At 39.1% G+C, this 14,233-nt stretch overlaps 1 protein-coding gene across 1 annotated transcript in view; it reads right to left on the minus strand.

Moving 5' to 3' along the window:
- The window catches only part of LOC127867991 (uncharacterized), a 151,994-nt gene that overhangs the window by 10,301 nt on the left and 127,460 nt on the right, over positions 1-14,233 (minus strand). Inside the window, exons 89-97 of the mRNA XM_052409574.1 lie at positions 13,955-14,124; positions 12,950-13,039; positions 11,063-12,227; positions 9,858-10,088; positions 6,989-9,448; positions 6,207-6,565; positions 3,337-3,535; positions 2,811-2,994; positions 2,308-2,537 (exon numbers count right to left, since the gene is read on the minus strand). Coding sequence (XP_052265534.1) covers positions 2,308-2,537; positions 2,811-2,994; positions 3,337-3,535; positions 6,207-6,565; positions 6,989-9,448; positions 9,858-10,088; positions 11,063-12,227; positions 12,950-13,039; positions 13,955-14,124 — 5,088 coding nt within the window. The remainder of the gene's footprint in view (positions 1-2,307; positions 2,538-2,810; positions 2,995-3,336; positions 3,536-6,206; positions 6,566-6,988; positions 9,449-9,857; positions 10,089-11,062; positions 12,228-12,949; positions 13,040-13,954; positions 14,125-14,233) is intronic.

Genomic DNA, 14,233 nt, shown 5'->3' on the forward strand with positions numbered 1-14,233 from the left:
TTTAACCCTTTCCCACTCAGAGGAAAATGAACAAGAGATGTGTTTGTCAGAAACACAATGCCCCCTAATGCGCCACTTTGAAGCCATAAATTTGAACTATGACCTTGAAGGATGACCTTGACCTTTCACCACTCACAATGTGTAGCTCCATGAGATACACATGCATGCCAAATATCAAGTTGCTATCTTCAATATTGCAAAAGTTATTGCGAAACTTTAACCTTGGTTAAAGTTTTGGGACACACACATACAATGACTGACTGACTGACACAATGGCAGACAGACAGGCCAAAAACAATATACCCCCGATCTTTCGATCCAGGGGAATAAAAATGGCTATGTGCAAGCAGCATAAAACCAGAACAGTTACTTACAGTCTGTTCAGGTTATATATAGTCTGCTACTCATCAGTATGTCAGGGATTGAAATGAAGCCTTCAAACTTGAATATATTAAGAAAGGACTTAAATTTAAATCGATTTTCAAAAGGAATAAGGCAAGCCTCAAAGTGCATTTCTGAGTTGTAACTGAATCACTAAACTTTCTGATTGATCTAATGAAATATGAGCATATATATATATATATATATATATATTTTAGCAGTGAGTATTGCTTGGGAGAAACAAACACTTTTTGTGACTTGCACTTAATTTATAAGGTAAAGGTGCAAAAAATACATGGACTATTTACTGCAGGAATATCAACATCTGCTATCATTTGTACATGCACTCAGGGAGCCTTGCAGGCATTATGTGGCAGTAACCAGCTATTACTCAAGGCAGATAAACTGAATAGCTACTACTCAAGGTAGATCAACTGAATAGCTACCACTCAAGGTAGATAAACTGAATAGCTACCACTCAAGGTAGATAAACTGAATAGCTACCACTCGACGCAAGGTAGATACATTGAATAGCTACCACTCAAGGCAGATAAACTGAATAGCAACCACTCAAGGTAGATCAACTGAATAGCTACCACTCAAGGCAGATAAACTGAATAACTACCACTCAAGGCAGATTCACTGAATAGCTATCTCTCAAGGCAGATAGGCTGAATAGCTACCACTCAAGGTAGATAAACTGAATAGCTACCATTCGAGACAGATGAACTGAATAGCTACCTCTCAAGGTTACACTGAATAGGTACCAATCAAGGCAGATAAACTGAAAAGCTACCACTCAAGGTAGATACACTGAAAAGCTACCACTCAAGGCAGAAAAACTGAATAGCTACCACTCAAGGCAGATACACTGAATAGCTACCACTCAAGGAAGACAAGAAACCGTCGGAGACTGGTGATGCTCCCCAAAGTTTTTTTTTGTCACAATATTGCACTATATATTCAGATAAAAGGAAACGTCTACTAGTTGGGGGGAAAAGAATTGCACTAAATGTACAGTTAATGGAAAATTTCAAAGGGCCATAACTCTGTGAAAAATCATCCGACCAGAACCGGCTGATATTATGCACATCTCCTCTTGGTAGTAAAGCTTCCCATAAAGTTTCATTGAATTCCAGTCAGTAATTGCTGAGAAATAGCCCGGACAAAAATTGTGCACTGACGGACGGACACACAGACACACGGACACACGCTTGGACAGACGAAGCGGCGACTATATGCTCCTCCCAAAAAAATTTGGGGGAGCATAATAAACTGAATAGCTACCACTCAAGGCAGATAAACTGAATAGCTACCACTCAAGGCAGATAAACTGAATAGCTACCACTCAAGGTAGATAAACTGAATAGCTAATACTCAAGGTAGATAAACTGAATAGCTACCACTCAAGGCAGATAAACTGAATAGCTACCACTCAAGACAGAAAACATGAATACAAAACTAACATTCTATGACGATGATTAAACTATTTACTCAAGCAATACTCTACAATGTATATAAAAAATTTACACAGTGCAGGAAAATGACTAGCTTCTACTGGGATTTAGAATAGAATGACAACCTTATCTGGTCCATCAGAAAAAAATAAAGCATAAACAAACACAAAAAGGCCATTCAATCACACATAACAGCATAAAGGATTTTAGACCTTTCCCACTCAGAAGCAAAGTGAAAATGGCTATATGACACCAACATAAATCTATAATAGCCTGTGAGTTACTTGCAGTCTGTTCAGATTTCATGCTGTTTGCTGCTTATCAGTATCTTAAGGATAAAATCATGCCTTTAAAACTTGAATCTTGGAAGAAAGCTCTTAAATTAAATTTAATTTTCTCAGGAACTACAAACGCGGCAAAGTGTGTATCTGATAGGTAAAGGGTTAACAACAATTTCATCACAACAGACCTGACAGAGTGAGCAGGTTGTATGTGAAGTCTAACTCAGTTTCTCCACTGATGTACGTGTATGTCTGGTCCTGCACTGAGCTATCCACGTCACCCACTATCGTCAAGGAGTGTACCAGCTTTGGAGACTTTCCAGTGACAGTGTACAGCGTACCAGGGCCTGCTTTCACCGCATTCAAAGTGTCGTCATTTCCGGCTCCATACAAGGCATAGGTTCCAGTGAAAGAGTTGCTGAGGTGTAATTTAAGCTTAAGTAAACTCCAAGCAATATCCAATAGACTAATGTATATTATACATGTATAACCGTTTTGAATACATAAAATTGACAAATATTGTTTAAAATACTGTATTAAACAAAGTCATAATGACAGTACATACATACCCTTCTTAATTCAGACATAAAAACATGCGGTCATCTGCCAAAAAAGTCAAAACCTAATCAACATTCCACCATTCAACAAATGACATGCGCAAGAAATAATCCACTGTGTAGATATGACTTACGTAGTTGTTACATAAAATGCCATTCTGCCACCCGCACCACCACCACCCAAGCCCGCTCCTTTCCCGCCGTTGGCCTTGAAAGCACCGTTACCGGAGAGTAGCGGAGTTTCAATGTGGATAGAACCACCACTGCCTCCACCCGCGTTACCAGCAGTACCAGCAGCTCCGTTCACTTGGATGGTGCCTGCACAAATAACCAGGAAATGTCAAAGACATTTCAATATAAATATTGTGAACATTGTGTTGCATATATTTACAAAAACACTTTTCACCACATTCAACTTTTTAATCATACAGTTGTTTTTTTTCAACAAAATTCATACCTTATTAAATACACTTTTTTTCTTGTTTAATCAATATACAACACACACACACACAAACACACATACAAAAAACAGTTTGATATCCTATTCTGAATAAATAACTAATTTTGTTCAGCAAAAACTGATTCAATCTTTATACCATGCAAACACTTCATTTTTTTATCAATGTTTGTTCAAAACTGACAACTGACAAAAGATCCTACCTTCATTTTGCAGTTCAGTCCACAGGTAGATTTTCAGATAACCACCTCCAGCCCCACCAGCCCCTGTGGTAGTGCTCCCACCTCCACTGCCTTGTTCGGTGGGTAGACGGGCTGGGTCATAGACTGAGCCACCCTTCACGGAAGAGGCACTTGACCCACCTGGGGCACCATGACCAGCTCCTGTACCTATGTTGTTCACCTGGGAGATAAACCATTAAATGTTGTGCTAAAAATTCTACAATAAACGCTGTTTCATTGGTCTAGACAGTGTTAGGCAAGCCAAAAATAATTTGTAATAATGATAAAAAGCCAGTTTTCAAATCAATGTATATGTTGTAAAAAAATACCGCATTAAATATGATAACCTAAGATATCCTATTTCAAAAAATATGATGCGATTAGGGTGCAGGTAAAAAAATAATGACACAATAATACATCAAAAGAAACATCAATGGGGTGTTTTAGTGATACTTTTGCTACAATCAAACCAATCATTATACAATTTTTCACTGTATATAAAATTACAAAATTACAAATTGCTCGGATTGTTAATGATCATTAAATATTATTACTAGAGCGGCGTCAGGCTTCTCGGAATAGGGTCTAAGTTCGGATACTTTTAGCCAATCAGAAATAAGTTTATATTTAACCTCTCGGAAGTCATTATCTATGCATGAGCAGAAAGCGCGATTTTTCTTTTCCGGTTTTGCAAAGTTTCAAGGCTTTTTGAAAAACTAGAAAAACAATCACTTGTTCTGAAGGTAAGAATTTTCTTTCACGTTCTTTCTGGGTATGCTAAGCAACCTTGATGACATTATTTTCGAATAATGTTGTTTAGATTAAAGCTTGACAGCGTACAAGTGAATAACGTTATGTAAAGAGGTTACAGCCATAAATGGCAAGTATAAATGTGACGTTTCGCGATTAATATGGGTATTACGTGGGTATCCGAAAGAGCCGATATAAAATTCAATAGTCGGCTCTTCCTGATACCTGTTTTTTAGAATGAAACTTGATACAAATGTATGTAAAAACTAGTACTCACATTAGCAATTGATATTCTATTGACCATGAGTCAATATAAATGGTTTTGAAATAAGGAAATCTTGTCAATTTATAGAAAAAACAACAACACAAAAGTCAAATATTTAGATAATTCTATCAGCCTGGTGTGTTTCCTGGCCCTGTTGTTATGTATTTGGTAAGTTGGTTAGACTATGTATTTACTTCTAGGATTAGTCGTCCACTAAAGTATGACTGCCCTGGAAAACGCAGTTAGAGCAGTAAAAAGTAATTCTATGGGCTACTTAAAGGCATCCAGGCTCTACAATTTACCAAGGTCAACGATATTTGACAAGGTTCAGGGTCATTCCAGCATCGAATGCACTATGGGGCCACATACAGTTCTCACAGCTGCTGAAGAGAGGACTCAAATGGCTGACACAAATGTCACGTATCGGTTATGGACGGACTTAATATGAACTGATAAGGACTGTTGGCAAAATTGAGATGTGCCCTGCATGTACATGTAACCGGGGCGCTCAACACCTGTCTTGATGGGTTAAGAGTAAAAATTTTCAAACACGTTGGCATTATATGTGTGCCAACAGGCCAGAATATGAGTTGTTTGACGAGAAAGAAAAAGCAAAGATTGAGTTTGTTTGTCCGATGTGTGATTGACATGTTTGAAGCATCAGACACAATTATAAGAAATAGTGATGCTTTTAAAGTATTATCACATGATTGACTGATTACTAGTATTTGAATTATGTACTACTGTTGAGTTCGTGTTCCTGTTGATTTCAATTATGTTTGACATGTTTTATGAGTGTTTTTACTTGTACAATGGTGTAAAAAGCGTATGTTATTTGACATAATTAAAGCTGACTGAAATTAAAAGTTTTAACATGAAATAATATCATAAAAGATTAAGCTAGTTTAAAATATTTTCATACGAGTTAACATAGTCAGTAAAACTATTTGTATTTTTGTATAATGGACAGTCTCAAGAAAGAAGTGAATACAATTTGACAACGCTTTGCTTGACTAAAGATTTGTCTGTGTTTTGTATCTTTTCTTAAAAAAACCTCATAAGTATGCGAAAGACCCGATGGTATCCGAACTTACCCGACAATAGTTACTTGATGGTTCCTGGCATACTTGACATTTTTATACGAGTAACGCTAAGCAATATAGACAAAATGGATGATAAAAGGCTGCTTTAGGTAACCAGTTAAAAATCGTTCGGCACTTTCGGATATTTAAAAAACAATCGAAAATAATCTTTAAAGTATCCGGAGACTGCCGACATCGCTCTAAATGGTATTTAATTGTTATGATTATAAGAAGATAATAAAACAAAAATTCCTATGGTATTCAGGAACAGTCACATATTTTCTTTAGAGTTCAAAATATTGCCCTAAAGTTTTGGAAAACAAGTTGACTGTACCCAAAGATCAAGTATACATTTATATAATATCCACCCTGCATACCAGCTTGGTAAATATCACATTTTATCCAATAAATCACTAGTCAATAAAAGTATAATATAACACATAATGTTTGTGCCCCCTCTGTACATCCTAAGTACTTTGTTATAAACCTTTACCACTCAGACATGCATTTTGAAACTTGTGTAGTCCCTACGAAAAAATAATAAAATGTAGAACCTTTTACTGGATTCGAGTCATAAAACCTTCATGTCCAGCCCTAAGATACAGATCAGAAGCAAACAGCATACAATTTTAACATACTGCAAGTAACTGGCAGGCTGGTCATGTTTTATGCTAGCTGCATATAGCCATCTGCGCGGGAAACGGATACATTATTGTTCTCTATTAGCAAACAATAATAAAAAATCACTTTATTACCATAAGACCAGCCCCGGGGCCTGACTGTGCTACATATCCCCCTCCTTCCAGACTCAGAGTGGAGCCCGGATGCAAGATGAGTGAGTTTGCCTCCATGTCCAGGCTCTTGCCTTTAAGCAGAGACCCGTACTGCAATTCCAGCTCCACAAAGCGGATGTGCTTCAGAGAGTTAGCCCCCTTCTCCAGGACGACTTCAGCGTAGTTCTCTAGCGTGAATTTTGTGAACGCGTACTCCCCTGAAGCTGTTAGAGCCGTGTGGTCGCCATAAGCGTTACAGCAGGTGCCTGTCCGCATGTTCTGAGATATGGTCAGTTTCTGGTTGGCTGACACAATCAGATTCTGGATGTTTGTCAGTATGCCTTAAAAAAAGTGTTTATTAGCATGTAAGAACAAATCTTTATTGGGTCATTAAATTATCATTTATCATTGATTTGAACAAAAAGCATGCTATTAGTGACCGCTGATTATCAGCATGTCTATCAATTTAATCTAATAATATACTGTTACAAATGTGTACACTGTGTCTTAAACTCTGCAAAGATCATTGTTAGTCACTTGCAAACCATACCCCACTTTGAACAAAATTCTACCTAAAATAATGATAGCATTTATAGCTGATTTTAGCAATCGATGCTAGAAACTTATTGGGGAAAAATATTTTGTTTTGCTAAGAAATAAAGCACTGGCATGATACTTGATGAACAACTGAGGAATGTGTAGTTCTGTGAACATTAAATTATCTACTGTTACTACAGGGAAACAATTTCAACAGCAAAGCTTACCTTCAAGAGAACTGGATGCTCCTTTCAATTCCACTGACTTTGGCAATCTGAGTTCTCCACTTGGCTTCAGATCAAAGCTGCATGTGATGGCGCTGTAGGCAAGCTCAAAGTTAGGGCTAAATATGGTATTGTCTTCCACAATGATGGTGCTGCCGGTTCCACAGGTAAGAATCTCAGCCTTGAAATGCAGTTGTGGAGTGTACAGCATCACTCTAGTTTTATCTCCAATTTGGAGGTTTTTCAATGTGTAAAGGGTACTGGATGCCACATCTATGTACGCCAGTCCTTCTTTAGTGCCATTAGTGCAGGAATTATCAAAGTAGAGATTGAAAACTTTGCCCGGAACATTTGCCTGCTGCACATGTTCAAATGATGTTCCCGAGCCACCTGCCTGACCGCTGGTTGCAGATCCACCACACAGTGTGTATGAACCCTGGAAATGGAAGTCACCATTCACGTTCACCCTTATTCTTCCACCGCCGCCACCGCCACCAGCATTGGAGTTACCTCCCTTAACAGATATGATCCCAGATCCAGACATGTCTTTCGTGACATCAACATTTATACTTCCACCACTTCCACCACCGGCAGTTCCGTTAGCAGAATCTCCGTCAGCACTGACGGTCCCTTCCACGGTCAGCAGGTTTGAGACTTGGAGATTCAAGTATCCACCACCAAGAGCACCACTCTGAGTGCCACCATTGCCTCCTGCTGAGCCCAACTGAGTGGCCTCACTAAAGGGACCCACAAACATCCTTGCATTAGTCATGTTATTAGCCGAGTCCCCTCCTTTGCCACCATGGGATCCTCCCGCCCCAGATGTACCACTAGCTCCCACAGCTGAACCTGAATTCAGATTGCCACCATTTAGTGACAGCGTACCACCATAGGCGACTTCAATGTCTGGGGCGTTGACTAGCAAATGCCGAGCCTTGATTATTCCTCCATATTTCACATTCAGTCTCTTGATCATTGTTAATGTGAACAGGTCAGTGCTGTCCATGCTTATCTCCAATAATCCATCAGTGGTGACATCGATTGAGTTCAATGATAAATTACCAGCAGGTTTCACACTAGATCTATCAAGACCCGAGTTGCTCTTGGAATGTATCAACGCTTTGCCTCCGGAAGACACTGTCATTTCTCTCATGGCTATCACAGTTCCGTAGACCTCTAGATTGTACCAGTCTGAACTGCTTGTATCTGGATCTGTCAGAAGCAGCTTAGAGGGCAATGTTCCTTGGCCCCCTTCTGCTATGACAATCTTGCACATCAGCGCATAGGGAGACAGTGTTCCATAGTTTGTCGCAATCTCAAATGACTGCCCGTTGGTTATTTTTAGTGTGCCAGTAAAATCTCCTTCAAGCTTGCTGACAACATAAACGTTGTTATTATCACCTTTGAATATTACTTGGCCACTTCTTTGCACAATGAGGTCTGTGACACTCTGTAGCCCATTGCAGTAAGTGAATGAGTCAGTTTTCTGTCCATTGTTGTCAACAGTGAGCGTCTTGAATTGTGCACCGCCCGATTGCTGGTATTCCTTGTAAATAGTACCTGCAGCACCAGGTGAACTGCTGCTAGCACCTCCATACGCCAATGTGTCACCCAGGTAAGCTGACATGGTGGTACACTGGATGGAGATTCTGCCACCCCCACCACCCCCAGCTCCAGTCATGGATGTGTTTCCACCATTAACTGAGAGGGTTCCATGGCCTTGCAATGTTGCACAAGAGATTCCTATGGTACCTCCACTGGCACCACCAGCAGCTGTAGAGTTTTGGGCATTGGCCAGCAAGTTACCATCTATTTCTACCGTTCCGCTGGCTTCAATTTTGATGTATCCACCGCCTCGTGCATCCACAGATCCACTTCCTGTTACGTATTCCAAGGTGACAGCATTGCCATAGGTAAGGGAAGAGCTATTCATGCCTCCGACCCCACCATAACTAGCCCCCATGGAGCCAGTTGCAGCTCCTGTACCTGAGTTGAGATCCCCTCCTCCACTGACATCAATAACTGCATCATCCTGGATCACTATGTTAGTTCCAGTCAATTTCAGCATCTTCTTGTTAGCAGACAGTATAAGTTTAGACAGGGAATCCATTTGGAATGTTGCACTCTGAATGGTCAGTTCGCTGCGATTGAACGTTACCGTGGCTTCGTAACTGATCTGGAATGTGTTACTCATCGTGACTTTAGTGCTGTCTGTCCCAAACATGGCAGTGTCCGAGACTGTAGTGACAGACCATGCTGACAAGAACAAGTTGGAGACAAATACCTTTCCTGTAGAAGCGACTGTAAATGTGCCACGATTATCGATGGTGAGTTTTGTTGCTGTCAGAGTGCCAAGGACTGTCAGTACTGGGCTGTCACCTGTGACTATCAGCTCTCCATTCACAGTCAATCGCCCACCAGTCTCTATAGTGACATTACAGGCAAAACCTTTGTTTGCATCACCTGTTATCAAAAGAAAAGACTTTTTTAGGAAATGAATGGTATGCTACATGCTGAAAATCTGAAATGAGAGATCTGACAAAAAATGAATATGCGGATACAACAGATGTATGCATGTAACAGACATAATTAGTATTAATGAAATATACATTAAATAAAAATTAAATATTTTATTTAGTCATAATATATCAAATGGTCATAGATGTAATTGTATTTAGATTTTAAAAAAATTGTTAAAATGATAGCTATGATCTGGTCTGATTTGTTTGTGCATGAGTTTAGAGGTAAAATTGTAAAGAAAATTTGACAAAAATTAATATACTACATGTATAATAAAAAATATAAATAAGTAGACTAAAGTACTTTTTTCTTTTCTGGTACATTGTAACTTCTGCCATGTATAAATGCTTACCCATTGTGGAGACAGTAAGTTGCCCAGTTGCCCTTACAATGACACTGCATATATCATTGTTCTCATTCTCTAAGGAGACCATTTCACCAATGGTTACACTTGCTGTAACTGCAACTGTACTTCCACTTGATAATGACACCTTGTCAAAATTAGAGGTTACAACTGTGGGCTCGGTTGATTTACCATCAATAACAACATGGTTTGATCCTGGTATTTGGGTGTAAACAGTACCTTCAAAGACAAAACACCATTGATGTTTATTTTGTTTACATTGTGTGTATATAAATTATTATGTATATTTATTTTTATGTGTCGTTAACGATTATAATTCAAATACAACTATCAGGATTTTATGTAATCAACATAAAGAATACAAAATTTGCTCCACATTTAATAGCTTCAACTGGTTTCTGCATCTTCACATTAAGTCTATTTAAAACAAACTTTGGAAAAAAGGTCCTTTTAACATCACATATTTGTAAACAAGAAACCGTCGGAGACGGGTGATGCTCCCCAAAGTTTTTTTTTGTCACAATATTGCACTATATATTCAGATAAAAGGAAACATCTTGAGGGCACAGTAGTTGGGGGGACAAGACTATTTTTATATAAAATTTCAAAGGGCCATAACTCTGTGAAAAATCATCCAACCAGAACCCACTGATAATATGCACATCTCCTCTTGGTCAGAAGCTTCCCATTAAGTTTCATTGAATTCTGGTCATTAGTTGCTGAGAAATAGCCTAGACAAGAATTGCACTATATGTACAGTAAATGGAAAATTTAAAAGGGCCATAACTCTGTGAAAAATCATCCCACCTGAACCCGCTGATAATATATGCACATCTCCTCTTGGTAGTAGAGCTTCCCATAAAGTTTCATTGAATTCCTGTCATTGGTTGCTGAGAAATAGCCCGGACCAGAATTGCACTATATGTACAGTTAATGGAAAATTTCAAAGGTCCATTACTCTGTAAAAAATCATCCAACCAAAACCTGCTGATAATATGCACATCTCCTATTGGTAGTAAAGCTTCCAATAAAGTTTCATTGAATTCCGTTCATTAGTTGCTGAGAAATAGCCCGGACAAAAATTGTGCACGGACGGACACACGAAAGGACGGACGGACAGACGAAGCGGCGACTATATGCTCCCCCCAAAAATTTTGGGGGAGCATAACAACACAATAATAGTTGTATAGTACCTGATCCGCCTATGTCACCATTGGAAGCCTTGGATCCAGGTGCCTGAGATATTCCTGTGAAGCTTAGCGAGCCAGAGGCCACTGTAGCAATCCTTCCCCCTGCACCACCTCCACTACCATTGGCATACAGGAACCCATCCCCAGTTATGGTGGCAGCAGTCAGCCAGATAGACCCACCACTTCCTGAGCCTGCGGCGTCAGCACTCATATCGATAGTTCCATCAACGGTGATCGTGTTTGTGGCCGACAGCTTGATCTGACCACCGCCACGTCCAGAAGAGGTAGTGGCCCCAAATCCGTTACTGCCGTAGGTGATTGGTGAGGAGACGCTTCCATAGACACTCTTAGTGTTTCCTACCCCAGAGCCAGCATGCGTAGCCCCCTGACCACTGGCTGAAGGAGAACCAGGACCATTTGAGACAAAACCTGCACCTATCCCAGTGATCTTGCCACCAAACATGATATTGATGTCCGCTGCGGAGATCGTGGTGGTAAGAGAAGAGGATGCGTTGCCTTCGACTAATATCTTAGCCCCTGGGCTGATAGTCAACGTCGTGAATTGGTAGGTTGTCCCTGCCTTCAGAGTGCATTGTTGGTTCCTGAGCAGGGTAAGTGATCCATTAATTGCGCAGTATGTCTCGTTCAGGGCTGACCCAGTTGGGGTAACTGCCCCAGTGGAACCTTTGGCTAGCGTGAACTTCGTTGTGTCCAGCGTGAAGTCTGAGGTTGAGTTTAAATACGTCAAAGATAGCGACACTTTAGTGGTAGTGTTAGTGCAGTATTTGGACGAACCCATATTTCCTTGGTAATCAACAATTACAGTGTTAATTTCGAGAGTTGAGGCTGGGGGGGACATTCTGAGCTCACCGCCATCTCTCATGGTCAAGGTCTGAGTGTTGGAGGTTACAGTCCCACAAACATCCAGCCACCAGCCTTTGCTGATGATGACTGTCTTTGGTAGGTCAATCTTTCCACCCTGGGCCACATATATGTTTGCTTTTATGTTGAGAGATTGTAAGATTCCCACACGGGTTGCCCAGTAGAGGTCTACGTTTTGCAGGACATGTATCACTGATCTGGCGTTGGAAGTGATTGTGCCGACCTGAGCTTGCAAAGATGGGAGCGTTGTTCTAGACTGGAAGGCTACAAAGGCTGTACCAGTCACCTGAAGGAACATGGTGAAAGTGTCATTATTGAAGTATATGAACTACTTCAGTGTAACTCTTTACTAGTCATATAAGTACTTCGACACATTTGTAGTCCCTTAGAAAATCAAATTGAATTTAAAACCTATCTTAATAGATTCAAGTTTAAAAGGCAGCCTTTCCAACCCTAAGGTTCTGATGAGCAACAAATAGCATACAACCTAAACAGTCTGCGAGTTACTCACAGGATGTTCTTGTTTTATGCTTGTTTCATATAGCTATTTTAACTTTGACAATGAGTGGGAAAGGGTACAAGTAAGTACTGCTCCAATTATGTTAACCCCTGCTGGCACTTCAATTTGATGAAAGGATCATAAAATTACAAAAAAATACAAAAAGTTATAGTTCATTAAAACACAACAATAGCAATCATAAATGTGGCTTTTAAATATTTTTCGGACATTATGATTGTTTTGCTATTAAAGAAAAACAGTAAGTAGATTGAATATGAGCCTTACTCTGCCAAAACGGGTTTCAATGAATGTGCGTAACGTGATGTCCCAGATAAGCATGTGCAGTTTTCACAGGCTAATCAGGGACAACACTTTTGCGCTTAAACTAATTTCCCTAAGAAAAGACTTCCTTTAAACAAAAATACCTTAAAAGCAGAAAGTGAATCTGGGACAAAACTTTATGCAAATGCATTACACAAAGAGCAAAGCTCATATATTTCTTTTTTTACCTCTAGATTGTCTAGCTGCACAGACACTGTAGTACTCGGTACACCAAGCACTGAAAGAGCATTGGTTGTCTTGTCAGCCTTTACCAGTGCCTGAAAACAGCAAGGGGATTGTGAACAAAACTGACTTGAAACCAGCTCACAAGCAAAACCTCCAATCCCTTATCATATTTGCCAATTATCTTAAATGCCATTTTGTTTTGATAAACTAATGTCCATTTTTATAAATAAGGTTTCATGCTAAGTCTTACATTATGTTTGAACTAAATCTAGTAAAGGTATTGTCTGCACAAGCCTTAAAATCCCTTTAAATTAACTATTTATTGAATTTTAAAAACAGATGAAACAAAAACTCAAGGAATTTTCACAAACTAAAGAAAAAACATGGAAAGACAGAATGATGGGCATCGGGTAGGAAAGAAACAATTAAAAAATAAATTTGTTTGAGACCCACCACACACACACACACAAATCCACCAAAAATAGATTTAGAATCGCTGGGAAACGCCAAGACTCTATCATCCTCCATTTCCGGGAGAATAATAAAAATATTTCACCTTGGTATTTGCTCTCAATAACATCTCAAAGAAAGCATTTTACCTTATTTCAAATATATTTTTCTTGGTCTTGCAATTTATTAAAATTTCATAGAAAGCATTTTACCTTATTTCCAATAAAAATATCTTTCTCTTACCATTCCTTAACATTTCATATTAAGCATGTTACATTATTTAAAAAAATCACATAGGTATTGCCATTCAATGGCATTTCATATGGAGCATTCAACCTTATTCCAAACATTAAAAAAATCTAATAGGTTTTGCTTTTTAATGGCATATCAAAGAAAGCATTTTACCTTATTTTAAATAAAAATATCTTTCTCTTGCCATTCCTCAAGATTTCCTATAAAGCATGTTTTTACATTATTTAAAAAAAAATAGATTGGTCTCCCCATTCAATGGCTTTTATAGAAAGCCTTTAAAGATATTTCAAATACAAACATTTCACCTTAGTCTTGCCATTCTGGCTCAGATAGATGACCCCAGCTGCTCCATTGTCTCCACCATTAGAGCCTCCATAGGACGTGATACGTCGGGTGTCCACAAAACCGCTGGTGTGGTAGATTGCTATGTATCCACCCCCACCACCCCCTGAACCACCATTGACATGGATCGAACCTGAACCCATCAAATGAAGTATATTACATAGGCAACATAAATACAGTAGTCTTTGGAGGATATATATTCAAGTCAAATGTGGCTGATATGAATAATTCCAAAATTAAAA

This window comes from Dreissena polymorpha, chromosome 1, assembly GCF_020536995.1.
Source record: "Dreissena polymorpha isolate Duluth1 chromosome 1, UMN_Dpol_1.0, whole genome shotgun sequence".
Taxonomy (NCBI): Eukaryota; Metazoa; Mollusca; class Bivalvia; order Myida; family Dreissenidae; genus Dreissena; species Dreissena polymorpha.